The 21610-nt window shown below is 34.6% G+C and overlaps 2 protein-coding genes and 1 non-coding gene across 3 annotated transcripts; 2 read left to right on the plus strand and 1 right to left on the minus strand.

The window, feature by feature from the left end:
* Positions 1-10395: 10395 nt before the first annotated feature.
* On the plus strand, positions 10396-10502 carry LOC139845998 (small nucleolar RNA R71). Its single transcript, XR_011758747.1, has one exon. It is a non-coding gene; the product is annotated as a small nucleolar RNA R71 (small nucleolar RNA).
* Positions 10503-17540: 7038 nt separating this feature from the next.
* Positions 17541-18098, plus strand: LOC139843053 (uncharacterized). The gene has a single exon (XM_071833136.1). It carries the CDS (start codon positions 17541-17543, stop codon positions 17889-17891), a length of 351 nt encoding a protein of 116 aa, XP_071689237.1. The 3' UTR covers positions 17892-18098.
* Positions 18099-18509: 411 nt separating this feature from the next.
* LOC139843054 (beta-1,3-galactosyltransferase pvg3-like) lies at positions 18510-19521 on the minus strand. The gene has a single exon (XM_071833137.1). The coding sequence runs from the start codon at positions 19464-19466 to the stop codon at positions 18510-18512; it is 957 nt and encodes a 318-aa protein (XP_071689238.1). The 5' UTR covers positions 19467-19521.
* Between the last annotated feature and the right edge of the window lie 2089 nt (positions 19522-21610).

Here is a 21610-nt window from a genome sequence, read left to right on the forward strand (position 1 = left end):
TACCGCTAGATGTTTATTAACCAAGTCTTTGACTCGTGCTCTTTACATTCCACTTTTTTTTCCCCTAGATATTACTTAGACGATTTAAGTGACCAACGGAAAATATTGTGTGCCTATAAATTTTATTGGAGGATATACGTTAAGACTTTTGACTTGACACCTATAGAACTAGGGAGCTCGAAACCTATTCGTTAAAAAAAAAAAAAAAAAAAAAAAAAAATTCCTCAATCCCACTTGAATGTGAATGTGAATGTGGCCTCATCATCTTGTATAGATTGTTGTGAACTGAGTAATTTTCGGTTGGAAACCGATACCCTCTCCCTCGTATCCATTACCTCATGATTATTTGCACGAATCCCGTAGGTTCCAAATCGACCTCCGTTCCGGTTATCATCAATTGGGGGTTAAGGGAGACGATGTCTCCTGAGTCTTTTCCGAACTCGCAACGTTAGTTGTAAATCTCTCTTAGTACCATTCGATTTATCCAAGGCTCGTCCGTATCCATAAACCTCCTAAACCACGTATGCAAACTTATCTAGACAAATCTGTTATCGTATTTATAGATGACGTCTTAACTTATTTAAGTAAAGAAGGAAAACGAACAACATCACCATCTTACGCTCGAACTTTTGAGAAAAGAGCAACTTTATACCAAATTCTCCGAGTGAGAATTTCTGTTGAACGAAGTCCAATTTTCTAGACCATGATGTTAATGGTCGAGGCATTACAATCAATCTCCAAATCAAGCCACATGTAATCAGGAAACTCTCATGACTCAGACTTACCGCAGATTCATTTTCGACTTTTTCTCGTGATGCCCGTTCTTTACCCTCGATAACTCATTAAGGTAGAAATCTAAACCTTTACGTGCCCGAATCTTGAACGTGATTATTCACACCAACCTTGCTAGCTTAATTCGTATAGCACCAGGTGGGACTCAAATATGGAAATATTTCTACTTGGACGCCGAAAGACATACTCTCTCGACTCAAAAATCAACATAACTAAAATTCGTTATTTTACACGAAGAATTCGAATACTAAATTGTGGATCCGATCAATCTTCTCGTCATCACGTACCACACTACATACCTCTGTTATTTCACCGTCACCGTCTGATATTACTGGAATTTAAGATAGCACACAATCCAACGATACTTCACTCTTCTTTGACTTAACGCCCTTGCATTGCTGATAATCGTCCAACCATTATTCAACCCCGAACTATACAATTACGTGTACTATCTCGTTTCTCTTTCAGGCTTCATTTTTTTTTTTACAACTAGAGGCACGTTATGGCAACCTCGAGATGTAAGCTCATCCTATTCAAAGTCCTCATTTCACTCCTATCCTCATCGCTCGCATTTCCGTTAAGGAAACTCCTTGTAACATTTCTCCATGGATAGAGAAACTCCTCATATTACATTAGTATTCGCCACGAGGGTGAATAGTCCTAACGAACATTTTTCGAACCCTAACTGACTTGTTCAAACATATCTTAAGAAATTCTATTCCAACACGGTGTATCTTCGTCATTTATCCTGTATTGAAATACTCGTTTCACCTCTAGCGTTGCAAGAGACCTTGGGAACCCGCTTAGACATATGTACCGCGTATCTCCCACAACCGACGAACCGAGCAAACGTACGATTCAATCTTGGAAAGACATGTTACAGACTGGTATTGTCACCTTTAGTAGTTCCCCTTACTACGACAGCTATCACTCGTATATTAACGCAGCACTTCCGAAACCCTATATGACCGCAAATGTCATACCCCTGTTCATTTAACCAAAGCATGCGGCAAGCAAATCGCCAAATCTGAACTCCATCAAGAAACAACAATTGAGATCGTTCAAGTCCGAGGCGGGCTAGAGACAACCCATGGTCGCCAGAAGAGTTATACCAAACTTAGATGAAAACCTCACAAATCCCAGTGTGTAATCGAGTAATATTGAGAACCCGCACCTTGGAAAGGTGTAATCCATTTTGGGAAATCGAGGAAGGTTATAACCGCAATATTGAACCTTTTGAAACCTTGGGGCGTATTAGAACCGCTTCCTACCGTTTAGAACTTCCGACTCAATTAAGTTTCCATTTATCCTACATTTCGTGTAACAAACTTAGAAACGTGTCATGCGGAACAGGAATGTGCAATCCTTTTAGATGCACCAACTATTGATGACAAACTCCTCTTCATGGAAAAACTGGTTGAAATCATGGATCGTGAAATCGAACCTCAATACAACGTAACACCCCGACTATCCGGATTCGTGGAATGTCCAAGAAAGTACCTTCACTCATTCGTAGAGTTACTACTCTAAGTCTCGAGTAAGAGATATCGACTACTACTTCCAACTAAATTTCGGGACGAAATTTCTTTTGAGGTGTGGATAATGTAACATCCCGCATTTTTTTCTGTTAAAATTATTTTTTTAACGCCGTCTTTTTCTTTTTTGATAATATTCCTCGTATCTAGATTCGTAAACTCCGTTAGCTAACATTCTAAATATTCTCGTTATCGGATTTTAATACGCGTTTTAAAATATTCCGTTTAGGTATTTTCCGCACCCGCTTCTAAACTCGAGGGACTAAAATTGACACGGGGCAAACTAGTTGACTAGGTCAACTAGTCCACCCCAATCACCACCATTCAATCCCTCCATCTCTCTCTCTTTCTCTCTAGCAAGAACACACACACAAACACCCAATTCAATCATTCATCATCTAAATTCAATCTTGGAAGCTCACAACAAATCCGACAACATATTCGTGATCCTCTCATCATCCTCTTCGATTTGGTACCAATTTCATCCATTTTGGGTAACTTTCTAAAATCACTAAATTTCTCTAAATTCGTTTTATATACTTGAAATTGTGTTAGTTAGTGTCTATGGCTCGTGTATAACATGAATATATGTTTTGTTTGCTCGATTTGTCGATTTGGAGTAACTAATATGAACTTTGAAATGGGTTTGCTTAATCTTGCATTTTGGAAGATTAAATGTTGTTTGATTGTTAAAGTTCATGTTTTAATTGTGTTACTAGTATCACTAGCTTCGTTTTGATGCGTAGGTTGATTAAGAAAACTTCAAAAACCCGATTAATGATTTTGTGATGTTTGACTAGGGTTTGATAGTTCTTGACATGAACTTTTGATGCTTGAATGCCATGAAATGTTAATTGTTAGTGTTTAGTAGTAATGTATGCTTCATTACCTTCGAAACGGCATATCGTATGTGTAAATTGGATTCCCGAATCATAAAATACGTTTTACGAACTTGAAACTTTGAAAATAAACCTTTCTTGATCAATTGACGAGTTTTCGGTTATTGTAATTGATGTTTTTGTTTGATGATATGTGGTTAGTTGTATTGCTCGTCAAAATACCTTTCCAAGGATATAAGATACATGTTTTGGTTGTTTGCGGATCATAAATGGTGAATGTTTGATGTTTGGTTCGTGCATACTTTGAAAACTGACCAGAAATCTCTGCCCAGATGGTGGCGCGGCGCGCCCCATCCCCGCGCGGCGCGCGGATTGGCCTGGCCAGATTCTGCTCACTTTGTCACATTTCACGCGAAATGTTTGACTAGCTACCGACCTCCGATTCACATGAAACTTGTTTTAATATACTTGTATATGAATATTTAGCATAGAAAAATAGTTCGGGACCCGACCCGAACGCGTTGACTTTTCGTTGACTTTGACCAAGTTTGACTTTTAGTCAAACTTAACCAAACTTTTATGCAATCGTTCTAACATGCTTTTATACTTGTTTCTTGTATGAAACTTGACAACGTGATTCACATGCTATACTTAATCGAGTCGTAACGAGCCATAGGACTAATTGAACACATTTCACCCGACCTTGTGTCGTAACCGGTTAATTGATACAACTTACTTGTTTAGGTCAAGGCTAAGCAACTTTCATGCATACGTTACTTTGTGAAGTAATTTATTAACTCTTGCACTCAAGGTGAGATCATAGTCCCACTTTTTCAATCACTTTTATTCTTTACATCGTGGGCTGAGAAACACATACATTTCATACTTATTTACTTTTCATGCTTTTACATTGTGAACAAATACGAATACAAAGATGCATACGAGTTTGAACAAAAGTCCTCAATCCAATTATCATTAGTTCCACTTGCAGGGTGTAAGTGTAAGCGTGTAATTATGTTGTGTGGCCATACGGGTTTAACAAACCCTCATTCAGACGGTTCGCTACCGTTAGTGAATGAAATATAATTTCAACAATGTATAGTGTAAGTTCTAACACTAAATTCAAAATTCAGAGGGAAGATTCGGTTAAGCCTTGATAATTGGGTGCTCGTGATACAAATACTATTTTGGAATGTGAATGATTCTGGTTGAGCAATTCTTAAAGAACCTTGTGGTTCAATACAATTTACTTACTAAACCTATGATTTCACCAACGTTTTTCGTTGACAGATTTCTATGTTTTTCTCAGGTCTTGCACGATATGTGATACATGCTTCCGCTCATTATTTGATACTTGCATTGGATGTCGAGTATACATGCTTTTCATGGAGCGTCTTTTGACTTTACTTTAAACCGTGTCGCCTAGATTTCAATCGTACTTATAACGTTGTAACTTAACTTTTGGTTGAACAATTCTTGTAAACTTTGAAACAATCTTTATTTTGAAATGAAGGCGACATATTTTGGTCAAACGTTATCTTAAAGACTTATAATCAGGTAATGGGACCCACGTAGCCGACGCCGTCACTTGACGATTTGTCGGGGTCGCTACAATAATAATAATAATTATTATAATAATTAGATTATAACGACGATAATAACGACGATAATAATAATCATTTTTAATAATAATACAAAAATTCAATTGACTTTAACTTCTAAACCGTTCATCGAAACCATTCGATATCTAAATGAAAAGTTCTCAATTTTTCGCTAGCTTTCCAATGACATGCATATCATATACCTTATCTTAATAGCATATGTATTTAATTCAAGATTCGACATAACCTATCTAATGACAATAACGAACGTATAAGCATGCATAATCCTATATACTCGAGCACTAGTCAGGGATACACTAATAATTTATAAAAGTTAAGTTATGAGTGCTCACGTATCAATATTGAGATTCAATATTGCAGGAAAAGTACGTAGATGCAACGAAGACGATAAACACTAGTTTGACTCACGAGCAATACTCCCGAACCATACCCATAACCTCCATAGCTATAACCCATAATTTCCTTAGCTCTATCCCGCTCGAAAAACAATTTCGAAATCACTCGGACAGCACTCTGTCGTAATATTTTATGTATACTAATAATATCTTGAAATAATACGGAGTAAATATATATGTAAATCGATTGAGAGAGTTTAGAGAAAAATATTTTCATGTTTCTATAAAATAATGAAACCTATTGAATTCTATTTATAATAGATTTTTGAATTATTAAAGTGAATTATTAAAGTATGAATTATTAAAGTGAATTATTAAAGTATGAATTATTAAAGTGAATTATTAAAGTGAATTATTAAAGTATAATTTTTTAAAGTGAATTATTAAAGTATGAATTATTAAAGTGAATTATTAAAGTTAAAGTAAAGTAAAAATAAAGTAAAGGTAAAGTTTAAGTATAGTAAAAGTATAAAACTATGTACGTATAATACGCGTATAAATATATATAATATGAATTTAAATTGTTATATATATTTAGTATAAATATCGTTATCTTTATCATACTGGTTAAGTAATGAGTTGTCAAAAGTGGTTCTAGATATTTATAAAAGTTATATATGTTTTAATAATAATGTTCTTTTTAAACTGAAAACGTTTTTGTACGTTTGAAACTAAATCAAATAAATATGATAATTTTATTTTCCAAAACTAAATATATTTAAGAATCATTTTGTTTAAAGGTTAAAATAATGGAAATCGTTATATCATAAAACGTTTTAGAAAAGTAGAATCATATATATTCATAATAGGTTTCAAGTTTTTAAATTACAGTCTATTGGTGAAGCATGCGATAAAGTTCAAAGGTTAAATAAACGTATGAAATCATCTTAATGAAAAATGTCGAGTTACTTAACTTGTCGATATCCAACATCTAAGTTATTTACACTCCACGTTCTTACTTATAAATCACTTTACCATTTTTTGAATGTTGTTAAAAAGAATAGATTTCTTAAATCACAGTGGACCTCATAACATAGACCCGTAATCATATCACAATGTATATAATAAATCAATCATTTGATATTATCTTCTAATTCCATCGATAAACATATTGAAACAAATACATTCATATAAAGTATTATACATTTAATACTTTATTAATATTCTCAAGTTATAATATATATATATATATATATATATATATATATATATATATATATATATACATATATATACATATTTATTTATATAAAACGGTTCGTGAATCGTTGAAATTTGGCCGAGGTTATAATGAATGTATGAACACAATTTAAAATTCTTGAGATTTAACTTAACAAACTTTGCTTATCGTGTCGGAATAATATAAAGATAAAGTTTAAATTTGGTTGGAAATTTCCAGGTTGTCACATTACAGAGAAGATGGGCATCCTTGAAAATAGAAGGCCAATAGAATCCAGCCTCGTAGACCTTTCTTCCCGTGAGTTGAGGTCCGTAATGCCCTCCTGTAGGTCCTGTGTGACAATGGAGTAAGATTTGTCTAGCTTCATTTCCGAATACGCATCGGCGGATTATTTCATCGGGACAACTTTTAAACAAATGTGGATCTTCCCAAAAATAGTGTTTTATATCACTAACGAATTTCTTTCGTTTTTGGTACGACATACCCTTTTCAAGAAATCCACATGCCAAATAGTTTGCGATTGGTGCGAACCATGGTGGTTCATCACTCTCGATCTTCATGAGATGTTCGTCAGGAAAGTCATCTTGTATCGCAGATTCATCGAGAGTTTCTAGCTCAGGGTTCTCAAGGCGTGAAAGATGATCGGCGGCAAGATTTTCTGCTCCCTTTTTATCTCGAATTTCGATGTCAAACTCTTGCAGGAGCAAGATCCAACGAATTAAACGTGGTTTAGCATCTTATTTTGAAAACAAGTACTTAAAAGCAGAATGATCGGTATAGACAACCGTTTTTGCTAGAACAAGATATGATCAGAATTTATCAAAAGCAAAGACTATAGTAAGGAGTTCCTTTTCAGTGGTTGTGTAGTTCATTTGTGCTCCTTGTAAAGTCTTACTAGCATAGTAAATGGGTTTAAATCGTTTTTCTATTATTTGACCTAAAATGGCTCCTATTGCAAAATCACTTGCATCACACATGAGCTCAAATGGAAGGGCCCAGTTTGGAGCTATCATGATTGGCGCATTGGTGAGCTTTTCTTTGAGAATGTTGAAAGATTTAATACATTCGTCCGAGAAGACAAATGGATTATCTTTTTTGAGAAGTTTGTTCATTGGAGTGGCAATTTTAGAAAAATCTTTAATGAATCGTCGGTAAAAATCGGCATGCCCTAGAAAACTCCTAACTCCTTTGACATTGGTAGGATGTGGAAGTTTAGCAATTACATCAACTTTTGCTTTATCCACTTCAATTCCTTCACTTGAGATTTTATGACCTAGAACGATGCCTTCTTTAACCATGTAATGGCATTTCTCCCAGTTAAGCACTAGATTTGATTTCTCGCATCTAATAAGCATTCGTTCAAGATTTGAAAGACACGACTCAAAAGAGTCACCGAAGACTGAAAAGTCATTCATGAAAACTTCCATGCATTCTTCTATCATATCATGGAAAATTGCCATCATGCACCTTTGAAAGGTTGCAGCGGCATTGCAAAGTCCGAATGACATGCGTTTGTACGCAAAAGTGCCATATGGGCATGTGAAGGTGGTTTTCTCTTGGTCTTCGGGTGCGATTGGGATTTGAAAGTACCCTGAAAAACCATCAAGGAAACAATAGTAACTGTTTCCTGCTAACCTTTCCAACATTTGATCGATGAAAGGTAAGGGAAAATGATCTTTTCTAGTGGCGTCATTTAATTTTCTATAATCAATGCAAACACGCCATCCAGTTACAGTCCGTGTAGGAATAAGCTCATCTTTTTCATTTGTGATCACGGTAATGCCACCTTTCTTAGGTACGCATTACACCGGGCTTACCCATGGACTATCAGAGATGAGATAAATTAAACCTGCATCAAGTAGTTTAATTATCTCTTTCTTTACCACATCTTGCATGTTAGGGTTTAGTCTTCGTTGACGTTGCATACAAGGTTTGAAATCATCTTCCATGAGAATTTTGTGTGTACAATATGAAGGACTTATACCCTTGATATCTTGGATCTTCCATGCAATAGCTGGTTTGTGGGATTTTAACACGAAAATCAATTGAGATTTTTCGTTTTCAGAAAGGGAGGATGAGATGATTACAGGCAATTGAGATTCACCATGCAAATATGCGTATTCCAAATGGTTTGGAAGTGGCTTTAATTCCAATGTTGGTGGTTCTTCAATCGATGATTTGTACCTGTATCTGTCTTCCTCTTTCAGAACTTGAAGTTCTTCTGTTGTTGGTTCGTATTCATTAGCCATGAGTGTAGCTAATAATTCAGCTTCATCAATTGGTTCTGTTCCTTCTCCTAAAGAACATTCGACCGTTCCTTGTAATTCTGGAAATTCTTGTAACAATTCTTGATGTTCATCTATAGTTTGCATATAATAGCACGCGTCATCTGCAGATTGAGGTTGTTGCATGGCCTTATCAACAGAAAAGGTCACACTCTCGTCATCTATACTTAGGGTCAATTTCTTACCAAACACGTCTATTATTGCTCTAGCCGTATTTAAGAATGGTCTTCCTAAGATAAGAGGAACTCGAGAATCTTCTTCCATATCCAGAATCACAAAATCTGCTGGGAATACTAAAGTACCAACTTTAACTAGCATATTCTCCATTATCCCTCTAGGATATTTGATTGATCGATCAGCTAGTTGTATGCTCATTCGTGTTGGTTTTAACTCTTCAAGGCCTAGTTTAACGTATAATGAATAAGGTATTAAGTTAATACTAGCACCTAAGTCTGCTAATGCTCTTATTGAATAAAGACTACCCATTAAACATGGAATTGTGAAACTTCCGGGGTCGGAGAGTTTTTCGGGTATCTTGTTCAATAATACTGCGGAACATGCATCATTCATTATGACAGCTGAAAGTTCTTCCATTTTCTTTCTGTTTGTGATCAGGTCTTTCAAAAACTTCGCATATCTTGGCATTCCTGAAATTACATCGATGAAAGGAAGAGTGACGTTTATTTGTTTGAACATATCAAGAAACTTTGACTGTTCGGCTTCGAGTCTTTCTTTTCTTTGTTTGCTCGGGTAAGGAAGTGGTGGTTGATATGGTTTAACGTATGGTTTAGGTCGTACTGAACCTTCTGGGATTTCAGCTTGTTGTTCATTAGCTTTCTCAATTACTGGTTCAGTCGCCTTCTCTGGTTCTGGTTGTGGTGATGGAACAGGATAATCTGAAATGACTAGTATAACAGGTGGCGTAAGCGTCAAACCACTTCGGGTGGTAATTGCTTTGGCTGCTTCATTTCGAGGGTTGGTATTTGTGTTGCTCGGTAAAGTCCCTGGCTTTCTTTCACCAATTAACCTTGCTAGGTTACTTACTTCTTGTTCCAAGTTTTGGATAGAAGCTTGTTGGTGTCTGAATGATTGCGAGTTTTGTTCATTAGTTTGTTTTTGAGATGCATCAAACTGTGCTTGGGATTCCATGAGCTTTGTCATCATTTCCTCCAGGTTTGGCTTTTTCTCGTCGGTTTGTGGTGGCTTATTAAGAAAACCAAGTCTTTGCTGATTACTAGGACCTTGTTGGTTATACGAGTTATTGTTGGGCCCATTTGGATTGTATGGGGTGTTGTAAGGTCGGTTGAAATTATTCCTTAGCGGTTGATAATTATTTTGATAATTATTTCCCGGCCTTTGGTTCATGTAGGAAACATTCTCACGTTGTTCCATCGTTTGCTCAACACCGAAACAATCTTTTGTCAAATGTGGTCCCCCACACTGCTCACAACTTATTCGTATTGCATGAATATCTTTAGTCATCTTTTCCATTCGTCTCTCGAAAGCATCTATCTTTGCGGAAATAGAATCGAGATTATAGCTAGAATCGGCTCTAGCCGCTTTAGATGAACGAAAAATATCTTTTTCTTGATGCCATTCATGTGAGTGGGAGGCTGTGTTATCAATAATTTTGTGAGCTTCAGTTGCGGTTTTCTTCATAATGGAACCACCAGCTGCTGTGTCGATGTCTTTTCTTGTAGCAACATCGCATTCTTGGTAGAATATTTGCACTATTTGATAAGTGTCTAAGCCGTGTTGAGGACATCCTCTCAACAACTTTCTGAATCTTGTCCACGCCTCATATAATGTTTCATTTGGCTTTTGCGCGAACGTAACAATTTCTCCTTGAAGTCTCACGGCTTTAGATGCCGGAAAGAATTGTTTAAGAAATTTCTCAACTAAAACATCCCATGTATCAATCGCCCCTTCGGGTAACGATTCTAACCAATTTTTAGCTTCTCCCTTTAAAGTCCAGGGAAACAACATGAGATAGATCTGTTCATCCTCAACTTCTCTGATTTTAAATAGAGTACAAATCCTATTAAAGGTTTGAAGATGTTCGTTTGGATCTTCTTTTGGCGTACCACTAAATTGGCATTGATTAGTTACCATGTGTAGGATTTGTCCTTTGATTTCATAATCTGGCGCATTAATATCTGGTTGAGTAATGGCGTGACCTTGGCCAGTGTGTGTGGCTCTCATTCGATCTTCCATACTTAGAGGTTCCTGATTTTCCATGATTGAATTTGTTGAATCTGAATCACTAGAGGATTCTGATTTAATGGTTTCTTCCTCGACAACCTCTGGTTGAATGATTGGTGGTTCAAGAGGAATAATTAGTGGTTCAGGATCTCTGAATTGTCCTTGAATATCCTCCGGGTTCTCAATTGTGAGGTCGGGTTCAAAAAATGGATTATCGGAAATTTGAATTGGAGTACTCGTTCGACTAGATGATGATTCTAAAGAAAAATCAACGGCGACAATATTGGCTAGATGTCTTGATCGAGTTACAGGAGGTGAACGTATGAAAGGTGGTGAACGTTTTGCTCGGTGCATTCAGTGAATATCCTATTAGTTATAAAGATAAAAATTATTAAAGTTATCAAATTAATAGACTTTTCTGATTTTGCCCACGTTTTGAATAGCCAATAGATGCAGCAGGTAGCCAGGACCCTTTAAATCGGAAATTCACAACTCGCTACTAACAAATCCAACTATTACTACGAACCAGAAAATTTTGAATGTCTATCAATTTAATCGCTTAAGATAATTTTTCGTCGAAATATAAAGAAAATAAAGAGAATTCTATGTCCTAAAAACTAGAGTAGAAATGAAAAATAGAAAAAGCGCGTCGAAAAATAAGAGGTCAAAAAATAATCGTCGAAAAATAAAATAAACTTACAAAATAAAGTTTTACGTCAAAAGCTTAGCGTCTACAAACTTACAACCAAAAGTTGCGACTAAAGTCTAAAAATCTAAAGGTAATAAAACTTAAATTAAAAACACTTTTTAATTTTTTAGACAAAATCTTAAAAATAAATTTTTAAAAATTTTTTTTTTAATTTTTTTTTAAATTTGGAATTGCATGTTCAAAACCGAAATTGCGTGTTCAGAACCGAAATTGCATGTGTAAAATCCGAAATTGCGTGTTCAAAACCGAAATTGCGTGTTGAAAATCTGAAATTGCGTTTTTAAAATCTGAAATTGCCTGTTGAAATCCGAAATTGCATGTGTAAATTCTGAAATTACAGGTTCAAACTGGTTCGGCCCAAATACTAATTTTTTTTTCAAGATTTTAAATTTTAATCACTAATTACAACTAACTTAGTTATCTAAAATCCACGTACAAATTTAATTATCTAAGTAACTATTAGACTAAAAATTAAACTTATACTAAATCTATAAAAACTAATAAAGATGAAAATAAAAACACTACACTTAAAAAAAAAATCTAAGTTGATTTTATATTTATTCTAGTTTTCTATTTTAAATTTTTTTTTACTACTTTTATCTTATCTAACTTTTTTTTTTTTAGAATGAGAGAAGGAAAAAAAATCAATTTTTTTTATACCAAGTCACATGAGGAGCTAGTCACAAGTCAACATATTCCATGGACATCAATTACTTCCAAAGAGCTAGTTCCAACACAGATTTATATATATATATATATATATATATATATATATATATATATATATATATATATATATATATATATATATATATATATATATATATATATATATATATATATATATATATATATATATATATATATATATATATATATATATTTTTTTTTTTTATGTTAAATTTGTACTAAAATTATCTAAGTCTTTTATATATTTACAAATTAAATTCTAGATACCCTAGTTGACACAAAAAGTGTCCCCGGACAGCGGCGCCAAAAACTTGGTGTGTTTACTAGGGTGTATGAAACGGTTATCAGTTTTATATTATTTACTACAGAAAATTACCTAAATTAAACTAAAACACAATAGGCAAGTACACCTATCGTATAGTAATATAGCTAAGGTAAAGTCCGGGAGGTCAATCCATGGACACTTTTATTGGGTGCTTTACTAGGTTATCTAGGTAAATTAAGCAACTAAGTTAGATTTAGTAATATATAGTAATTTTAGTAACTTCGGAGGATTTACCGTTTAACGATCGGTTTGTCTTTTTAGCTTTTCTTCTTAATTTAAACAACAAGATAATAAATTTAAACTAGATTATAGCAATGAAGTAAATAAAAATTACTGCGGCAAATAAATATTACTTTAACTAAACGAGATGAAAATACAATAAAAGAGTATTATGCTTATTTAACTTCCGTAGTTACGATGTTTGACTTTTACTTTTTTTACTTTTTTACCCTGGGTTAATTTTCTTTGCACCCATAGAATATTTAATATGTCCACCTGGAGTTGTCCAGCGCAGTCCTATAATTACAAGCATCAAATGCGGGTGTCCTCGTCATTCTATCTTGTAACCACAGTCAAATATTCTAACTAATTACTATTTAGATGGTTTGACGCGGTTGTCACGTATGTCAATAATTACACCAGTTGTCACTGAATGTAACCCACCTTAATTTTAACTAGTCTTTTAACCATTAATCCATTCACGTGTCCGTTTCAATGAATAATTTATCATATATATAAATAACCCATCTTCCGTGTCCGGTCAACGATGTGATTATTTATACATATAGTAAATTATAAATAGTGGTAATTTAACAAGTTGTCACTTAATTATTTTACCATACCCATTAATAGTTAAAATCCCAATATTTCTTAAGGTCGTTCTTTATCTAAATATTAATCGTTGTACAAATTAAATTAACTCATTTTCTATTTTTAGTCAAACATCATAACTACTTGGGTTAAATAAGCATAATAATAAATTAGTTAGAATACATAATAAAAGAGTAAATAAAACTTACACAAAAGTTCTTAGCTTCCATTAATTCAACGCGGTAGAAAACTTCAAACACCCGTACAAATTTATATTATAGTACATAAACTGAAACTTGGGGATTAAAAATAGAAATAGAATATGTGTATGTGAATGTCGATGTGTGTCACGAGAATGTGAGATTCTCTTTTTACTTTAACTCTTGACACACTTGTCTTCCAAATTGTGTGTCTTCTCTTAATATACTCCCTATGTCGATCACCTAGCACCCCACATTCCAATTTTTTTTATTTCTTTTGCATTGTTTAAAAAGAAAAGTAGCAGCCCTCTAATTCTGGCAGACAGAGACTAAACTTTCGTGTATTAATATATTTAAATTCCAAGCATGTTACTTGATTAAAATACTTCCCATATTCTTTTGGTCGATCAAGCAACCCACTTATTTCCTCAAAATCTGATTTTGCTATCTCCTTTTCCATTGTTTATTTATCAAAAGCATAAAATCTGACCCATGGTTGTAGATAATTGACTTAAATATTATCAATATCTTCAAAGTGGCCGCCCCATTTTTAATTATATATGCAAAGTATTCATTGTGCAGAATTGCTTGTACATTTCGCATGTTCTCTTGTACACTTGCTGGGTCTTGTTTAACAGCTTCAAATCCTTGTATTTCTGGCATGTTAACTTGTACTTTTTTTTTTCTTGAGCATTAAGGTCTTGTACATCTTTGGAGTATCACTTGAACTTGAGCGTTTTCACTGTCTTTTTGATTAATTTCCCATTTTGGAACTCCGTCTTCACTTTTATTTATTTGTACAATTACAATATAAATATAATACAAATACATATAAAAAATCTATTATTTAGGAGAGATATTGCGTTTAAATATGTGTTCATTTTGCGCAATATCACTGACTCTTAGAGCTAAATTAAATTTCTGGCAGGATTTAAAACTCATGGAAATTTGATTTTATCATTTTCATGGCGTCTCAATTTTATTATTAATTTTTTTAAAAATTTTTTCCTTACTTATTGGTCGGATGTCAACTCGGAAGCAATCTCTCTATCCGTCGAATAGAGAGAGGGACGACTTTCTCTACTTTTGAGAGTGTTTTCACTCTGGGTGGAGAAATGACTTGTTTTTATTCTCGGATAGGAGAAAGATTGTTTACATCTCACCTCACTCATACACTACTTATGTGGTATTGGATTTTGTTGTTGTTTTTTCCGTTAAATCCAGGTGGGGCGGAAGAGGGTATCTCTATCTTCCGCCAAAGCTCCTATGTCTGATCATCTTCTTGTGTTGACTCTTCCTGTTTGATAGGTGGGGCCTGGTACTTAAAGCAGAATGCACCATTTTCGCAATGCTATCGCCGTGCAAAGACGAAAGCATATCAGCTAGCCTGATATTACTAACACCTCTTAAAACAATATCCAACGCCACATAAGCCGTAACGACCACACTCACCGCCTGATTAACAATACAAATACATTCAAACACATTATTCACACATTCATCATCAACAGTCGTAATCTCCAACATGTAAACCGATTTCACAAGCCTGTATACAACACGATATTGGATCTCAACACCTACAATCAGCTGTCCGCTTGAAGCGGCTAACAGATCATCTCCTAATGAAGTATCTCCATCATCCGCGTTCTGGTTCTTTCCTGTAGCAATTGCAAGACGCGTCTGACGGAAAGCGGAAAGTGCAAACAGTGCACGTGCCGGAGGAAACCACTCACGTGTTTGGAGTAATATATCGCATCCATTTGTAGGTTGAAGAGATAAAGCTAAACAGGACATGTTTGTATAACCTTGAGACTAGGTTTAATTGGATATGCGGTTTATATTGACTACAGAATCCAAAATTGAAATTGATCTGATCATAATATGATTGCAAGTCAGGTGAATTGTAGATAAATTTGATATTTGAAGTTTAGATCGCAGATTGATTTCAATTTTGGCGAATGAGTGAAAATTATGCAATGAATTAACAAAACTTAAGATGCGTATAGGTGTTTAGTACTTATAGATGCAACTTAAACTGACCACTGTACAGAATTATTGTACTTCGTAACATCTGAAGCATGCGCATGTATCCTCGAAGATCGATGGATGAATTATTGTATAACGATTGTTGCAGCGAGATACTGATTAATGATAGTAGTAATCGTTATTTTAGAAAAAAAAATGACAATATCAGAGAAATACATATGAAACAACCGTAAATTGACCACTGTACAGAATTTTGACAAACTTTACTTTGGGCCCACTTTTTAGGCCCAGATAAAAATTATTTAGTCTGTACGGAATATTTGTTTTGATTGTTTACAAAATCAGCCCATTTAAAAAATGTACTCTTCCCTTACCTCTGGCTCGGTATAGCCAGTTATCATTCCATTTGTAGTACCTCAGGCAGCCACCATCACCTCCGACCTTATTTCGGATCTTCAACTCGCAGTTGATCAAGGTAGTTTTCTATCTATCTAATTCTATAACTTTTAACGTTTAATTGAAATACTTATCTCTCACTAAATGTATAGATTTAGGGTTTTAGCGAATTAGGGTTTTAGGGATTTAGGGTTTAGGGATCAGGGTTCTAGGTTTATTTAGTTGTCCCGATTCTCAAATAAATTCTCACTAATAAATCCCTTATAGAATTTAGTATGATAAATAATTCTAGATTCAGCAAGTTATATTTATATTATCATGGTTTGTGTTTCATGATGCATTCATATATTAGGGTTTGTCTGCTTGAGGGGATTAATTGGTAAGCAACTTCTCCTTGTTTATTTTTGACAATTTTTGAAGTATCTTATCCAAATGATTATTTATTAATGTAGAAAAGAGGTTTTGTCCCCATACAGTCCATCTATTTCCACAACTACCTTCTTTTCTCTTCACAAAAACAGAAAAAATAAAAATAAAAATAAAAAAAATAACTGATTGAACAACTAAGAGACTTCCGACCTTCATTTTTGACTGATTCACCATTAACCTCCAATCTCACATTTCATTAATAGGTAGGTTTCTTTTTCTTCTTTTATTTTATTTTTTTTGATTTGGGTTTTTTTTTTTTTTTTTTTTTTTTTCTTTTCTGGAATATAGATGTGAGCGTAATTAGTTTTTCAGGTTTTGATTTGGGTTTCTATTGGAATAGGAGAATCTCCACCCTTCTTTTAGATTTTGAGGTGTTCGTAAATAGAAGATTATATATTGCCGGATTCGAATGGTTTTGTTTTCAGTATAATACAATGGTTTGGTTAATTGATTTTTATATAAGAAAGACGTATACAATAGAAGATTTACAAAATACAGTGAGCTAATGGTATTGTTTTACTCATAAAAGATGTATACAATGAATGTGAAAGTTGGTTGATCATTGATTGGTTTTGTATATACGTTTTACGAAATACTGTGTTTGGTTAATAGTTTTTTAACCATGACAATTAGAACAAGGATGGAATGTAGATTTCGTATGTTAGTTTAATGAAGTTACTATGTACGGTGTAAGCTATTTATAGTTTTATGCTTAACCACTTTCTCTGCTTCTTTGATGACGTCTTACAATGTTCTATGTTGTTCAGTTTATGTTATATGGCTTAAATCCAGAAATTTGTTTATAGGGGTTTTAAAATTATTATATGTATCGTAGGTAGGAGTTAAATGAAACATTTCATCTAAATGAGTAAGGAGTTCATCTAGATATATACTAATTGTTTCAACATGTAAAACATATGGTTATCTTGAATGAATAACTAGTTCATCTAAAGTCTAAAATCTGCACATTAACCTCAAATGATTCAAATGACTAACTTGAATCATAATATTAATTGAATAATTAAGTTCCACCATTGTGTTTTCTTACGTGCAAACTAAAAGTAAAGGTATAAATGGGAAATTATAAGAAACTTGTTTTTTATTTATTCTTATTTTCTGCAGCTGTTTATTTTAGTACGTAATACATGGCGAATGAGCAAACTGGCAGTGAAAGTCAGCAGGAAAAGGGCAATGATAACCCACAAACAAACACTAGTCTGTTAACTGCAGGTGGATTTGGCAGGAAGATACTTGAGCAGTATCGTAAAGCCAAAGAGAATGCAGAAGCTTACCCTTATGTTTGGGGTTCGTATCTTATTGTATACGGTGGATTTGGTCTGTGGGTGGCATATAGATACAAAAAGCTTCGAAATACTGAAGACAGAGTTAGAGCTCTTCAAGAGAGACTTCGTATCCTTCGTCAAGAAAGAGAGCCAAAAAGCTCTGCTGCAGCGAGTGAAAGTGTTAAATCATCTATTGACAAAACTACCAAATAGTATGCAGGTAAACTCTATTTAAATTGAATTCGTTTTCACAGTAGGTGTGTTAACATACATTTTGAGTTTTTTGCTACTCAATTAGGGTTTTGTACTAAGATTTTAACTGGTCATACTGCATAGAAGAGGTTTAAATTCAATTTTAAGTTGAGATCACTTTTGGTTATAGATGAGTAACATGATGTTGAACTTGTTTTTGAGGGAAGCTGTCAACTGTCAAGAGTGATATATTTATTTGAATGTGAACCACTCGAGGTGTTGATTTTTTGTCGTTGTGGATGAAGGCTGTTAAATAGCGTATAATAAAATTATGGTGATGGTTTATTACCACCTCAACCCCTCTCATATTTGTGTTTCTAATACTTATCAAGACATGTTTGTGTTTCTAATACTTATCAAGACATATTATGTTTTGAACAGTTCATCAGTACATGATGGATGGGTTGATAAGTTATCTCAGGACTTACCGCTACTCTACTTAGAGTAAGAAGATGAACTAGTTTAAAAAAAAAATGAATTGTCAATTAACTGTGATTCGATTCTTTATCGTATACAATATGATTCAAAAAGAATTAAGCAAAAATGGTTAAGGTATAAAGTAGTAACCAATAGTGTGACCTACAACATATGGTACAGTTTCGAAGGTTTAAGATCTTGGGTAACATTGAAATACTGTAGTGTCCGAATCCACTTCTCTTGCGTCTTTAAAAGGTGAACTGCCACCGTATCTGGCCAAAGTTCATGTGTACATCCATTGGGTGGGTCCGGATAATTATACATCGACCACTTAGCATTATGTCGATTCTTTCCGCGTTTACCCCAGTGTAACCAATCTCCAAAAACTTTATCTTCCGGACCTTCTAGATGATTCTTCGGGATATCTGAATTCTGTAACCACTCTACCGTATCCCACGATATCAAGTATCCCATACCCGCCATGTAATGCCCATAAGGATTCATTTGATTACATGGTATCGTATACCCATAATATAAATCGTCTCTTGGTAACGGCCTCAAGGACTCTACTAAGTTATCGAGACGGAAATACACATCGTCATCACCTTTCATGACATAATGGTATGGCGGGTAGGACCCACTCGACTCGTTATTAAACATATCTGGCAAGCTCGAGAAATAAGTGTAGGTCTTACCTTTGTTCATATTTTCTGTGCAATTCAAGATGATGATGTCATCATATCGCATAATCTCGAGCGCCACTAAAACCTTCTGGTCTTCTTTTGTAAGGTTGCAGAAAACAAATTTTACATCAACTTTTCCTCTGTGTACGGATTGGGTCCCGTAAACTAGTCGGAGGAAGTGGCGGCGTTGGTAGTGGTCCGGGAGTGTTAGAATCCCTAGAAGAACCCGAATCTCATCTGTTGAAGACTCTATTCGTATAGACGAGTCTTCTAAAGATGTACTATTATTAGTATAAGATGTATAAGAGAGTGCACATTTGCTGAATCTTAATAAATGATCAAATCGGATTTCATTAATGGAAGCTATAGTGCATAGAAACACAATGAAAAGGAAAGAAGAAATGATGAACCTCCGGCCCTTCTCCGACTTCGGCATATCGACGAACGTAATTCCGGTAAGGGTAGTAGGAAAGGTTATGATATGATTATATGATAATAGAACTAGTGAAAAGATTATATGTGATATAAAGCATGTTTTTGAACTCTATTTCGTGCTATTCAGTCAACCAGATTGACTTTTTGCATCCTTCAAGGAAGGTTGAGGATAAAGAACATGAAGGGAGGTTGTGAATGGACTCTTTTGACCGTAGAATATAAATAGGAGGAGGGATTTGCATACGTTTTCATATTGGTTTTTTGGTAATTGCAAAAAGTATGACATGGTGAGTTTAAGCCTAATTTAAATGGTACACCATAGTTGCTTGCATACTTGCCAAAGTAAACTCAGATTTGGTCAACCAGTTTGTGTGATTATTAGGTATTTCTGCATGAACATGGGCTGCTTGCTTATATTGCGTTAACGATGCTTCAATATCAAGGTAATTAGAGTTATAGGGATATGAGGATCTGAATATGGCCATAGATTTATGGCCTCATAGGTAGATTATTAGGTTGTTTTTTCATTTTATTTTTTAATTATTTTTGGGGTTGTTTGATTCAACTCTTGAACAGTTTAACTGTAGATAATTTTCTAGTCAAGAAGTTATAATAACCGGTTGTACCATTTGTTGTTTTACTCGATATTTAATGTATACAATTAATAATTTAAACATGTACAATTTCATTTTCTAAATAATACTTTAATTAAACTCCGTACTTTTTTAATTATAAAATGCAAAATGGGTTAACAATCTATTGAACAGATACCGAATGTGCTTGGCAATGGCGGATCCAGGAAAATTTTTCACTGGGGGCGAATTTTTTTTTTAAAATGTGAGGATTTTTTTTTTTACAAAATATAGAGGTTTTGGGGCAAAATATAGAGTTTTTTGGGGCAAACTTTAGAGGTTTTTGAGCAAAATACGAAGGTTTTGGGGCAAAATATGGAGATTTTGGGGCAAAATATGAAGTGTTTGGGGCAAAAAAAAAAAAACCGGAGGCAAAATCGAAAAACCGAAAAAATTTGCAATAAAATTTCGAAATCCACCGGGGCGGGCCCCCCCCCCCCCCCCCCCCCCCCCCCCCCCCCTCCCTAATACACTAAATCCGCCACTGATTGGTAATTATGACTTGCCGATACCACTCAAAATCACTGAACACATATACCAACTCGCAAATTGCAAGCTATTCCTTACGAATTGTGCTTGCGTGTTGGGAGAGGATTTTTGTAATTAATTATGCTTGTGCGTTGCGAGAGGATTTTTGTACCTTTTTTTATTGTCTAAAACTTTGAAAAAGGAGATTTCAGTTGATATTTTTTAAGGTATAACATCAGTTTGAGTATGGGTTGCAATTTCTGAATTTCCAATCGTAATGACCTAACCCGTCAAATGTAATTGCCATTGCACCATGCTTAAGCTTAGTTGAAGAATAAAAGGGCTTTATCAGTGAGATTTCAGTTAACCCATAAGGGAGTTGGCCTATTATTTGGGTTTGCAAATTGCAAAGCTTCTTTTAGCGATCAACAGGTTCAGTATTGTGTTGTCAGATCGACGTGTTGGCCCTACAAACCAAATAACATTAAAATGAAAGAAATCATTAGAGCACCAGGAGTCCACCATTTTTTTCGGCGTTAAAGCAATTTAACGGTGGGGACGGTGGTTGCAACCACTCCCCGCCGGCGTTAAACCACCGTTAAAGGTGTTTAACGTCGGCCACCGTGACCTGGGCAACGTTGAGATTTCGAGCCGTTGTGGGTTTGACCGTTGGCAAACGGTCGAATTCCTTTATTTATTTATTTATATAATTTATATTCTATAAATACTCCCCAATTCTCATCCATTTTTCACACATCTTTCACTCCTTTTCTCTACAATTCTATACACTCACAAATTAAATCTTCAAAAATGTCTAGCAATCAAGGAAATTTCAACTTTCCCAACCAAATTAATTCGAATTTTTCTAACCGTCGTGGTTCCAACTATCCCGCAAACCATCCAAATAATCTAAACGATCCCATGAACCCATACTCTAGTAAATGGAATCCGTTTACACCCTTTCACAACGCACCAAACGCGTTTCAAAATTACGCTAATCAAACACAAGTTTCACAAACTCAAGTCCCACAAACCGCGTTGATGA

Source organism: Rutidosis leptorrhynchoides, chromosome 4 (genome assembly GCF_046630445.1).
Source record: "Rutidosis leptorrhynchoides isolate AG116_Rl617_1_P2 chromosome 4, CSIRO_AGI_Rlap_v1, whole genome shotgun sequence".
NCBI classification, from domain to species: domain Eukaryota; kingdom Viridiplantae; phylum Streptophyta; class Magnoliopsida; order Asterales; family Asteraceae; genus Rutidosis; species Rutidosis leptorrhynchoides.